This window comes from Talpa occidentalis, unplaced genomic scaffold (assembly GCF_014898055.3).
Source record: "Talpa occidentalis isolate TD23 unplaced genomic scaffold, MPIMG_talOcc4v2.1 talOcc4.7, whole genome shotgun sequence".
Lineage (NCBI taxonomy): Eukaryota > Metazoa > Chordata > Mammalia > Eulipotyphla > Talpidae > Talpa > Talpa occidentalis.
In genome coordinates, this window is record NW_023605083.1 from 91906036 (window position 1) to 91917575 (window position 11540).

At 50.2% G+C, this 11540-nt stretch overlaps 2 protein-coding genes across 2 annotated transcripts; both read right to left on the minus strand.

Moving 5' to 3' along the window:
• Nucleotides 1-2221: 2221 nt before the first annotated feature.
• KCNAB3 (potassium voltage-gated channel subfamily A regulatory beta subunit 3) lies at nt 2222-9282 on the minus strand. The gene is made up of 14 exons (XM_037493642.2): nt 8635-9282; nt 7373-7416; nt 7245-7282; nt 6934-7013; nt 5312-5356; nt 5184-5228; nt 4948-4991; nt 4661-4747; nt 4343-4428; nt 4076-4196; nt 3900-3994; nt 3687-3807; nt 3427-3515; nt 2222-3198 (listed from the first exon to the last, which is right to left on the minus strand). Exons 1-14 carry the CDS (start codon nt 8874-8876, stop codon nt 3121-3123), a joined length of 1215 nt encoding a protein of 404 aa, XP_037349539.1. The 5' UTR covers nt 8877-9282; the 3' UTR covers nt 2222-3120.
• Nucleotides 9283-9798: 516 nt separating this feature from the next.
• Nucleotides 9799-11457, minus strand: TRAPPC1 (trafficking protein particle complex subunit 1). The gene is made up of 5 exons (XM_037492235.2): nt 11398-11457; nt 11188-11286; nt 10966-11036; nt 10484-10622; nt 9799-10192 (listed from the first exon to the last, which is right to left on the minus strand). Exons 2-5 carry the CDS (start codon nt 11284-11286, stop codon nt 10064-10066), a joined length of 438 nt encoding a protein of 145 aa, XP_037348132.1. The 5' UTR covers nt 11398-11457; the 3' UTR covers nt 9799-10063.
• Nucleotides 11458-11540: the final 83 nt, after the last annotated feature.

The window sequence follows — 11540 nt, forward strand, 5'->3', positions numbered from 1 at the left end:
TGTTGTGTCAAGGGTCTCCCTGGTGGTCTAGGGGTTAAGTCTCACCTCTATCACCACTACAGCCTGAGTTTGATCTCCAGCCATGGAGCTAACCCACATGGCGCAGCAGACCTCTCCTGTTTCATCTGCTGCAGTGTATTTCAGTCAATCTGCTTGTTCTGTTCCTCACTGTCTCTGGTGAATCCTCTCCCCACCCCACCCTTCACCTCTGGCTTATGCCCCAGTTCTTATAAGCAAAAATAAAATAAAGAGATTCAAGATAATATTTTTTAAAAAGTAGTGTCAAATCACTGATTTTTTTGGTGATTTGTTATGTATCAATACATATAGGGTAGAGCATTTCATATTGTCCTTAGGAGAAAGATACTATAAAATGTGCTAACAGTTGTTTTATGTTCTGAACCTACCCATGTCTCACATTCTGCTTCCATTCACTTTATTTATTTTTTTTTAAATGTACATCTTTTCTTCAATTTACATTTGATAAGTATGACTTTTTTTTTTTTTAAATAGAGGCATTTTATTTATTTATTTGTTTTGTTTATACATGCACTGGGTACAGTCAGAAGCGCGGGAGGGTGAGAGAATTCACCAGAGCCAGAGCAGGGAGCAGAACAGACAGAATGACAAAATACACTGCTGAGGGGAGCAGTGGGCGGCAGGAGAGGTCTGCGCGCCATGTGGGACCCTCCTCTGGTGGCTGGGGAGCAGCTGGTGATAGAACCGGGGCCGCAGAAGCCACGGGCAGCTTCGCAACCCAGCGCTCAACCACTGCGCCACCGGGGAGGCCCTGCTTCCATTCACTTTAAACATTCTGCTTTGGAGCCTGTTGGCTTGCATTTTCCTTCCTGTCACAAGGCTTTCAAGTATTCATTACCCCTAACCCTCTTGCTTTCACCTTCCCCTCAGTGCAGCCTCACCAAGTCAAATACTCTTTGCAGACTCTAGTAACAACACATGTTTTCCTGTGGACTTTGACAGCTAAAGTTTGTGTTTGGGGGTTTCCCCCATCTGTAAGCTCCATGAAGATTTCTTCACCATTGCACCCCTGTGCCATACTATAGTAGGACTCCATCAATACTAGCTAGACTACTGAATGATGTGAGTGGTAAATGAGGTGTGACAATAAAGGAAGATCTCAGGTGGAGTTTCTAAACTGCTTCTCAAGGGAATTCTGTGAGGAGTTTTTTTAAATAATTTGAGCAATGGGGGAGGCATCATTAAAATAAGTGCATAACCTTCCAAGTTATTTTTGCACTTATTGAAGGAGAATACTATTTTGAATTTATAAATTCTTGTATGTTTGTTACAGAGTAACTAATCATAGTTTAGTCATACATTTTCCCTCTTTGTTTCCTCCACGGTGTTCCAAAATGAGTGGGAGATGAGAGGAGTGGATGTAAGTACTCATTAGTTGATCCCGTTGCTTGCTAATCCAGTAAATGGCATGCTGCTGACTTTTCTCTCTTGGAAATTGAATTTTACTCTGCTCTCTAAGCTTCAGGATCAAGGAAGGGTGAGGGTGAGGAAAAGGGAAATGGTGAGGTTGTATTTTAAGGAAGACAGAGCTCAACCTTTTTCTGCTTTGTGACCTTTAAATGTTAACTTTCCACCCACTTTCTGTCCCAGGGAAAATCAGAGTCCTTTGGGGAAGAATAACTATCTGACATAACCCCAATTGCTTTTCCTTTCTGCCACCCTCACACCTAATCTTTCACTTGTTTTCTTTTAAAACAATAACTCCTTGCCCGATCATCTCAACTACAGAATGCTTTTCACTTTACCTCTCCTTCACCAAATCCCAAGTGCTCCTCAGAGCAGTGCCTCCCACTCACCCACAAGAAAATCTCTCAGATAGTTCCTTGGCATATGTGTGGGTATCAGGCTAGAAGGAAATGAGAAGTAGAAGACAAGAAGTGTGGCTAATATAACTTTAAAAACAAAACAAGGTCAGAGGGAGGAGCAATAAAACTATGAAGCCAAATCTTTGGCGTTGAAAAAACATGACCAAGTGAAGGAAGGAAGAAAACTAGGGCCTTGGGGTATCTGATGTCTGGGTCCTTGATGATATTCAATAGTAGTGACCAGGAGCAGGATGCCTGAGTCACGAAGGTCGATGAGTAATGGAGAGAATGCTGGCACTGATGAATTCTAATCACAGCAGGTAGAGGGCCAGACCTGAGACTGAGATGCTAAGATCCTAACTTCCCAACCCCTGCAACTTCAGACACAATGAGTGAGGATCAAGCTGAGATTTTATTTACAGTTCCCTGGGAAGGCTTACAGAAAAGGGGCCATCATTATTGCTTTAATATTATTGCCAGGAGGAAGATTGGAGTCCTCCACTGCCAGGTAGGAAGTTCTGCTCAAGGTGCAAATGTCTATCCCCGTCTCTGCAGTGACGTGAAGGCTGTCACTGTTTCCTGCAAAGCATGGTCCAACTTTGTTTTCCAAGGGCCACCTTGGCCAGTTTTTCCAGGGTTTATGCTTCTGCCACCTGTGTCCATCCTACCCCCTCTTAGCAAGAACAAAGTACTGGCTCCAGTTCTCCTTTTTAACCCTCCTCCACCTCCTGGCTGGGAGGCAGGGTCCTGGTTTCCCCGAAGATTATCATTTACTGCTAGCCAGGACCAGCCTGGCTTCCTTTGTAGCATACAGTGTAAAAGCCCTGTTTCCTTTGTCACAGATGACATTATAGCTCACTTATTGGATTATCCCATGAAGACATTTCAGGGGCTATTTCTGACGTACTCAGCATGTTTCTTATATCTGCCTTTTCTTTCCTTTTTTTCTGGGCCTTGGCGATTGAGGAAAGAGAGAAGGGTGCGAGACCAGGTGGCGGAGAGGGTCGACCCAGTAGCTCATGCCCGGGATTAGCAAGAAGGCCTAGGAGAACGCAGCTGTGGGCGGCGCACTACTTTTCCTCTCAAGCCCCAGTGCGGAAGGATATGGCTTTGTTCATGCGAATCGCTACTCGAAGCCGGGACTCGTTAGTGGGCGGGGCCACCCTGGCTCTGGCCGCTGCGTGGAGGGATCCGGAGCGGGAAGGAGGCAGCTGCGGGGAAGCGGTTCTTCAGGGTTGCAGCAACTCCGGGTTTCGGTCCCTGCGCCCCCAACGGACTATTTCTTGCAATGTGGTTTGTTCCCTAGGAGCCCTTCTATCTCCGTCACCGTCTGCGGGGTCAGCTGGCTCAGAACCTGGAGAAGAATGTGGTGGAGGACAGTACAGTACATGCTGGGTTACTGACAAAGGACAAGAAGTTGGAGGATGGGGAGCAGCATAGCAGGGCCAGGTGGCCAGAAAAAGAGTAGCCTGGTGGCCTGCCTGGCCTTGGCGCCCTGGGACCTCTCATCTGCAAGAGCGAGGACACTGTAGTGGGTGACCTCAAGGGGTTGGAGATGGGCTCAGCTTTTGAGCCAGCTCACCTGCAGAGCGCCCAGATGTTCTATCAGCTGCTCTGCACTTGACACCCCCAGCAAAACGGAGCTGACACCTTCACTGCGGAGACACCAGGCTGGGGCCAGAAGAAGAAAAGGAAAAGAGAACTAATGGGGAACACTGAGTACAGAGACTTCAAAAGTGTCTCTGAGAAAGAGGTTCCTCCTAAAGACAAACCAGGCTTAGGTAGGTTTGGGGTCATCTCAGGAGGAGGCAAGGCCCCTTGATGGCCCTGGCAGTGTCTCACCAATAGCAAGCTGGGCCACAGTACAGCCCAGCTGGTGAGCGATGGGGAGAAGGTCCATGACTTTGGCTTGTTGCTTCTTGCCATCCTCACTCTGCACTTTGTCCTTGAGCCATTGATAGCCCTGGAGGCCAAGGAGAATGAGCAAAAGACAACTTACTCCCTGCCCTCCACCCCCAGCAGCCCAGATAGTCATCCTGAGCACAGAGATCTCACCTTGATGGTGGCCCTAGAGGTATCTGGAACTCGCCCATCATACTTGCTAGTGATCAGGCCACAGGCCACAGGGGACCAGGTGACTGAGCCAACACCTAAGAGAAAGGTGACTGAATGTGGGAAAAGTGATTGAGGTGATGAGGCGGAGGGAAAGGTAGGGCTGGGGTGCTGCTAACCAATCTTGTGGTAGAGCTCTGGCAGCTGCATCTCGACCTTCTCCCTCTGAAACAGATGGTGTTCAGCTTGTTCACACACTGGAGGAATCAGATTGAACTGCCTGGCCATGGAGTAGGCCTCCTGGGTTGCAGTGGGGAAGAGATGGGGTCAGAGCACTCCTTCCATTTTTTTCCACCTCCCCTCCACCTGCAGAGTGGGGTTTGGAGTGGCCATGTGAAAAGTGGGACTCTGTTGCGGGGCAGGTAGAAGTAGGGTGGCATACTTACCATGATCTCTGCAGCTCCCCATCGGGATGTCCCCCAGTATAGGGCTAGGCCCTGGTTGATGACGTAGGTCATGGCTCTCACAATCTCTAGGCACATGGGAGAGGGAGAGCCTCACTATCAGACCCCCAGAATTCAGGGCTCCAGAGCTGCAGGCCTCTGCCTGGGGCTGGTATCTGCTCTTCTCCCTCCCTGTCCAAGCCCCAGAATGTGAGCCTCTGTAGAGCCTGGGAAGATTTCGGAGCAGGGCTGGCTCCCTACTGAGGGTTTGAGGAAGTGCTCAATTTTTAAGGACTGTCAGGGCTGGGATGCTGCCTTTACCTTCCATAGGGCTATTAGGATCTGAGCGATTGGCAAAGACTATGTCCACATATCCCAGCTGGAGGCGTTCTAAGGATCCTCGCAAACCTGGGGTAGGGATGGAGAGAACGAAAGCACCTCAACTTCAGTTTTCTAAGAATTCAGACCTTACCTCCTTGCCATAGCCATCTAAAACCCAGCTCCCTTAATTCAAATTCAAAGCCTCTGACCCAGAGCCTCAGAAAATATTCCCACCTCCTCTGTTTTCCACACCCAGCCACTTCAGGTTCCCAGCCTTTAGCTCTCACCCTCAATGATGTGTTTGCGGCTCAAGCCTCGCTCAGTTTCTGCTCTGTAGGAAAAGGTAAGTCAAAGATGAGGTGTGACAAAGGTAAGGGACCAGGACTGGTTTGGTACCATGAGGAGGTGGAATTGCACAATTCCTCAGAGGCAGTTGCACGCCTGGCAGTTGCACAGCTGTCCCCACTCCCATTCCATGCAACTGCACACGCTCTCTGTGGATCTATAGTGGGCAGGCACTTACTGTCCTCCCCAAAAAATCTTGGTGGTGATTACATAGCTTGATCTCCTGGAGAAAGAAAAAAATGGAAGAACGAGCAAGAAGGATTTTTCGATGACCATGTCCCCAGTATCCTCTCAAAACAGTCTCACCTCCATCCTTTGCTCTTGAGGATGTTGCCAAGGGTTCTTTCAGCCCTGGAAGAAAGATAATGCAGAAGCACTGACCCATCCAAAGTGGAACAGTTCCCTTCCCCTCCTGCCTGTTGCCTTTAACTAATTTCCTATCTTGTAGAGCATAAACTAGGAGCCCATTGGGTTGTCAGTCCCATCCTGGACTAAATAAGTGGGGGTCCCAGAACTAGGAGTGTAATCCTATAGTTTTTATTCACTCAGGAAATACAAATTATGCATCAACTATGTACTAAGTTCTAGTTCTATTCAGAATAGAACTAGTTCTACCATATTCAGTTCTATGCTGAGCGTATAGCATAGGATGAGGGGAAAGAGACAGACAGCTGTAGTGGAACCAGGGAGGACACTAAGTTATCTGGTCATGTCTTGCCCTCTCCACTTCTTTGAGTCTGCAAAATCCCATCCATCCTCCAATCTTAGCTTTGATTCTGCCTCATTTTATGGAAATTCTGATTGCCATAGTCTGTGGTCAGTCATCTTGTCAGCTTTAGTAGCTCTTACCAGTTATGCAATTCTTTGGCATTTAAGTATTAGCTAACGTGTAATGTCTTAAGTTGTTATGGTGGACTGTTACGTGTTTTACTGTTAACCTTTCATAGCTCCCTGTCTTTTGGGTTAGTTTGTTTAGCCATTTAGACTGTGAACTTTTTAAAAAAAAAAAAAAGATTTATTAATTTATGCATACAAGAACTGGGGTACAGACCAGAAGAGTGGGAGGTGAGAGGATTCACCAGAGACAGAGTGGGGAATAGAACAGGCAGGTTGACTGAAATACACTGCTGAGGGGAGCAGCAGACGGGTCAGGAGAGGTCTGCTGCACCATGTGGGTAACTCCCTGGCTAGGGATCCAACTCCGTGCTGCAGTGGCTGCGGAAGTTTCATAGGTTGTGTCTTAACCCCTTAGGCCACCAGGGAGGCCCTAGACTATGAACTTTATGAGTGCATGTTGATGTCGACTCACTAGCAGATCCTGCTCTGTCTGTGTTAGGTTCTTTGTAGATACTTAGGTGACATGGGAAGAGCAAGACAAGTTCCATGGAAGGAGCAACTTCCCAGTTGAACAGGGAATATGACCACATAAGCCAGTAATTGATTAACAGTGTCAGAGAGCAGTATAGACTGTTTTGTGAGCTGAGGAAGGTTGTGATCAACTTCAGGGAGTTGGGCAAAGGCCTCTTGGAAAAGCTGACATTTGGACCAAGTCTTAAAGATGAGTAGAAGAGTTTGCCAGAGAAGAGACAGCAGTAGGTCATCTCAGGTTTTGGCTAATTTCAGTAGGAGCCATGGGTGTGATGTGATGTGGTATACTTGAAAAAACTGCTTTGTAATCCTCACAGAGTTGCACATAACTGACACCAGGATATAGTTGTTTCATTTTGACTGCATAGTATGTCCATTGCCCTCTAAACTGGAGATGGATTGATGTGGAACTACAGTTCCCATAATGCTTTGGGGCCCACTGGCTGAAAGATTGGAACTTAGTGTTTGCAGAATTCCCAGGGTTCTCTAGAGGAAAAACAAGAAGCCCTGATGTTCTCATCCTTCCAAATATAACTTAGCTCTTTCACCCCGGTCCTTACTTTCCTGCTGCATATACTTCGGCAGTGTCAAACAGGTTTACACCATGTTCATAGGCTACTGTCAGCACATCCTCTGCTGTCTGGGGAGGTGAGAGAAAAGTTGAAGATCAGCCACTGGTTCCTTAATTACCTCCTTCACTGCATGCTCACCAGTCATACCTCAGGCCCGGTTTCCACGTTCTTCCTCATCCCTCCAGCCTTAGGTGCACAATGCTACATGCTTATTGTCTAAACCCCTATCCAAGTCCATTTCCTCCCTTTTCTGGTCCCCTCAGATCCCCTCATCCTGTTCATAGTCCCATCACTTATACCTCATCTGAGATCTGAGAACCAAATGTGACCCAGGTTCCTGCAAGAGAAAAGTCAGACAGATGAAAACCGCTGGAGGCAACCCATGAAAGAATGCATATTTCCTTAATTCCTATACTTTCTAACTCACCTAGGCCAAGACAGGATACCCGAAGACCAGACTTTCCTAGGTTCCTGCAGGAAACAGAAGCATCAGGAAGGAGTATGTCCATTAGGGACACAAATTCTCAGCCCTCATCTTTTCAAGCCTTCAGGGTGTCTCAGTCCAGAGAATTTGGCAATGCTATACCCATAGCATTAGTGAACAAATAAATGACTGTTCTGGAGTCACTGTCCATGCCTCTTTTCCCTTCTATCACATTGAAGATGTACTGCCTGATTTGTGTTTCTTCTCAGTAGGGGGCTCATTGTTTGAATTATCTCTGGAATGTAAGGAGTAGGGGGCCCAGGAGGAATTGAATGGCTGGTTGTGATGAGTGTAAAAATAGACCCTCAGAGTGATATGCTAGAGGGCAGACACCAGATTAGAAGGGGTAAACCAAGTCAAATTCAGGCACTCAGGCAGGCAAGGCTTTTAGATTGGCTAGCCAGATGGACCTCCAGTAAAGGCAGGTAGGAAACCTGGGTGTGGAAAGCCTGATTCCCCTTCTTTCTCTCTCCTATTCCTCTGCTTCTGTTGACTTGTTAAGTCTATCTCTGAACCAGAGTTCCCTCCTTCCAAGACCACCCACCCAAGCAAAGGGAATAAAATTCCCCAATTGACAAAGTCAGGTAAGGTCAGGGACCTCTGCTCACTCCCAAGTAGGAGCCCCCTCCCTCTACTGCAAGTTCTGAAAGCTCAGCTATTCCCTGTGATAGTCAATTACATTTCAGTTCATCTACACCTGGCTTTGTTCATCAGCATCTTCTCCGCAAGACCCTGTCCTTCTAACGGCCCAACTTCCCACCCTACCAAGAGAGGTCACAGAAATCTGGACCCTGGGGCAGGAGGGGGTAATATCTGGGTCAGGCACCCTAAGCAGGCCAGAGTGAGAAGCTATTTCCTTCCCAAGACACCAGCCCAAGGACACTCTATTGGGAGGGAGGGTTGGGGGGATGCTGCCTGAGATCCTGCATTCCTGGCCTTCCTGGGGCTAAGGAGGGGAGCTCAGGAGCTTCCCCTAGGTCTGACAGGATACAGCCAACCTTGGCAAACTTGATTCTTTCATAGTCAGGGTTATTGATGGAGACCAGGACAGCAACGAAGTAAGGGAGTGCCAGTGAAGGGAAGAAGAGATGGAAATGAGCCGGAACCTTTTTAGCAAAGTTTGAGGGGGTCTGGCAGCATCCCGGGAAGACTCAGGGGTCAGGAAAGGGGAGCAGATGCGGTAGGCTGCCCGGCCACCCCCATACCTGTATTTCATGCCAGTGCCTCTGCCGGTGCTCTCTCGGAGGGCCCCAGCGGGAGCTGGGGGTCGGGGGACCAGTGCGGTCCGGCCCTTGGGGCCCGATCCTCCTCCCCCGGGAGGATTCCCATGTCCCCCGCCGGCCGGCCCGCCATTACCGCCCCCGGGGGCCGGCCGGGGTCCACACAGACGGTCCTCACTGCTCCGGCTGCGAAGGTTCTGTTCGGTACACGCGATAGACACCTGCATGCCGGCCGGTCAGGAAGGGGAGGGGGCTCTCAGGGGGCGGGAGGAGGAGGGAAAGGGAAGCCCGAGAGCAGACACCCGGGGGTGTAGTGGCGCGAACCCTAGGAGAGCGGGAAGGTTGAGGAGGCTGCGGCGGGAGCAGCCAGCAGGATCGGGCCCGCGGGGGCGGGTTGCTGGAGGTCGCTGGGTTTGCGGCGGGAGGGGAGAAACGCGGGAGGCGCGGGAAGTGGAGATACTCGGATACCGGGTTACTGGTGCCGGGAGGAGGAGGAAATGGATGAGGGTAAAGGTCAAGAGCGATCCTCGGAGGTCGGGACCCAGGGACGAGGGGGGCGAGAGGGATGCCACCTCACCCCCTAACCGCAGCGGGACCGCTAGGCTCCCAGCCGCGTCGGCAGCTGGCCCAGCTAATCAACATGCAGGCACCGCCCTCTCATTTGCATAGACTCCCGCCTCCCAGCCAAACCTGCCGCTCATCTGCATAAGCCCCGCCTTCAGAACGCTTCTCCTTGAATAGTCTGTGTACTCAGAGAAGCCAGAAAGCAGAATCCAGAGGGTGGTTTTCGCATATTCTGGGACCCCAGGCAACGGCGTTCCTTCAGCCAATCGGGGAACGATTTTGTCCCCCAGAAGGCGTTCAGCAAAATCTGGAAAACTTCTGACTTTCACAACCGGTGCCGGGAACTTGTCACCAGCATGTAGCAGTGATTATTGGCCAGAAAAGGCACAGGACGCCCTCCCTTCTCCACTCTCCTCCACCCCATCAGCACAAAGAATTATCCATCCCAAAATATCAAGAGTGCTGCTGTTGAGAAACCCATGGACAATGATGTCTCTTTGCAGGTTCCGGGGGGATGTGGACACCCTGGTTCCTGTTTTGAGTGAGGCTGTACCCCAACCAAATACTCAAACTGACACGCTCAGTGGCAGGTTACAAAAAGTTTATTTTGTACTTCTTGCAGTCAAATAGGGGATAAAATTGGAGAAAGGGCCTGGTTTGGAGATGTAGGGACTACAATAGGCTTCCTTTACGTGACTGGGAGGGCACCAGGCTGGTTTTAGGCTGTAGCCCCAAAAGGGCTGCAAGAAGGGTTGGGGAAGGGAGGAGGGGCTGCTGGCATTGGAGTCCCTCAGGTAAAATGAGTTAAGAAAAACAGGGATTCTCCTAAGGGTGAGGTAGGGTGCTTTCTTCAGCCAGCTCTGGCGGAGAAGAAGGGCAGAGAGCGGACGTAGGAATCCAGTCGGGAGCGGAAAAGCTCACTTTGCACAGTTTGGCCCAGTGGGCACAGGGGATTCTTCACCACCAGCTCCACGTACAGCTATGGAGAGGGAGGATGTTAGAACCAGGTTTTGTATACTTCTTGTTTTCAATCCCAAACCCAGTATAATCTCAGTGGTTTGGTGAATAGACAAGGATTAAGGGGTGGGAGGCAAGCACTTCATGAGAAGAAAGTGATGTTTAAGGACCTAACGGGTTCTGAGAAAACTTTGACTTAAGTAGAAATACACTGCAGTGATATTAGGGCAGGAAAGCTGAAGGAGTCTTGGGAGCTCTAAGTGGCCAGTTATTGAGGAGCTCTGGGAGAAGGGTCCCAAGGGCTAGCACTGACCGCACTGTAGATGTGGTGCAGCACATCTCGGATAGGTCCCACACCCAAGTCAGTATTCATGACAACCTTGATCCCAGTGGGTGTCTCGTAGTAATGGAGTTTGTAACGGCTAGTTTGGAAGGCCAGGAAGCCGTCCTTCCTGCAGAGATAAGATGTTAAGGTATGGGAGCAGCATTTCCCCAGGATACTTCTGGTCCCCTCCAGGTCCATTCTGTCTTCTCTAAACATACTTGTAGGCACCCGGTTGAGTAAAGACATCTCCCATATTCACCCCTCAAATTAGCTCTGGCCACCCAACCTATCTTTTGATCTTCCCTTCTGCCAGTTCCTGCCAGCTCCTGCACTCTCGCTCCATACTCAGGTTCTCTAAGTCGCCTTCCCCTTTGGGGCCAATGTCCCCTCCACTTCGGAAAGTTCCCCCCACTCCCAAATACCCAACGTTAGCCCTTCTTCCCTCAATGCCTCCCTTTGACGCCGCGTACATGTCTAGCGGGGACATCTTGCTGACAAACGAGCGGATAGAGAAGAGCATCCCGTACATCAGCTTGTACTCCTGGAGGGAGAGGGGCAGAGTTAGTTCTCGGTTGCTGAAGGAGGCGGGGTAGGGATGGGAACCAGCCGGGGGTTGGAGACAAGGGGCTGGACTGAACTATGTGCGCCTGGACACGCGAGGTGACCCGGGTTGAGCGAGGCCCTCTCGTCACCTCCTCCTTGGGGATCCCTGCTTGCTTCTTGCGATGCCACTCGCTGTAATGCAGACACACTCCATTCCGGTCAAACAGGTACAGGTTGTGGACAGTCATCTGCAGGATGAGAGTGTGAACCTCGCTCCGGGACTGCCCACACTCGGTGGGCTCAGTTCTCGATTCCGTGTCCCTTCAAATAGGCAGAGGGCCCCCTCCTCCGGGACTTACCGGAACTGCTCGGGGTTGCCAGTCTCTAGGCACTTCCGGTTTCCGTGGCGCCCCGCCCCACCCCTCTGTGGCAGCGGAGCTGTAACTCCGCCCCAATACTTAGCCAATCCGTGGTCGCCCGAGCTGCGCACGCGCGCCCAGGC

What these genes read in the sequence shown, in the direction of transcription:
- TRAPPC1 (XM_037492235.2), bottom strand. Translation starts at nt 11,286, where the DNA reads ATGACTGTCCACAACCTGTACCTGTTTGACCGGAATGGAGTGTGTCTG. An exon ending in AAGATGTCCCCGCTAGACAT is followed by an intron (nt 10,623 to 10,965) that starts GTACGCGGCGTC and finishes TTATCTCTGCAG; the next exon opens with GAAGGACGGCTTCCTGGCCT. An exon ending in TGCACCACATCTACAGTGCG is followed by an intron (nt 10,193 to 10,483) that starts GTCAGTGCTAGC and finishes CCCTCTCCATAG; the next exon opens with CTGTACGTGGAGCTGGTGGT.
- KCNAB3 (XM_037493642.2), bottom strand. Translation starts at nt 8,876, where the DNA reads ATGCAGGTGTCTATCGCGTGTACCGAACAGAACCTTCGCAGCCGGAGC. An exon ending in TCCTAATAGCCCTATGGAAG is followed by an intron (nt 4,429 to 4,660) that starts GTAAAGGCAGCA and finishes CCATGTGCCTAG; the next exon opens with AGATTGTGAGAGCCATGACC. An exon ending in GGGGAGCTGCAGAGATCATG is followed by an intron (nt 4,197 to 4,342) that starts GTAAGTATGCCA and finishes ACTGCAACCCAG; the next exon opens with GAGGCCTACTCCATGGCCAG.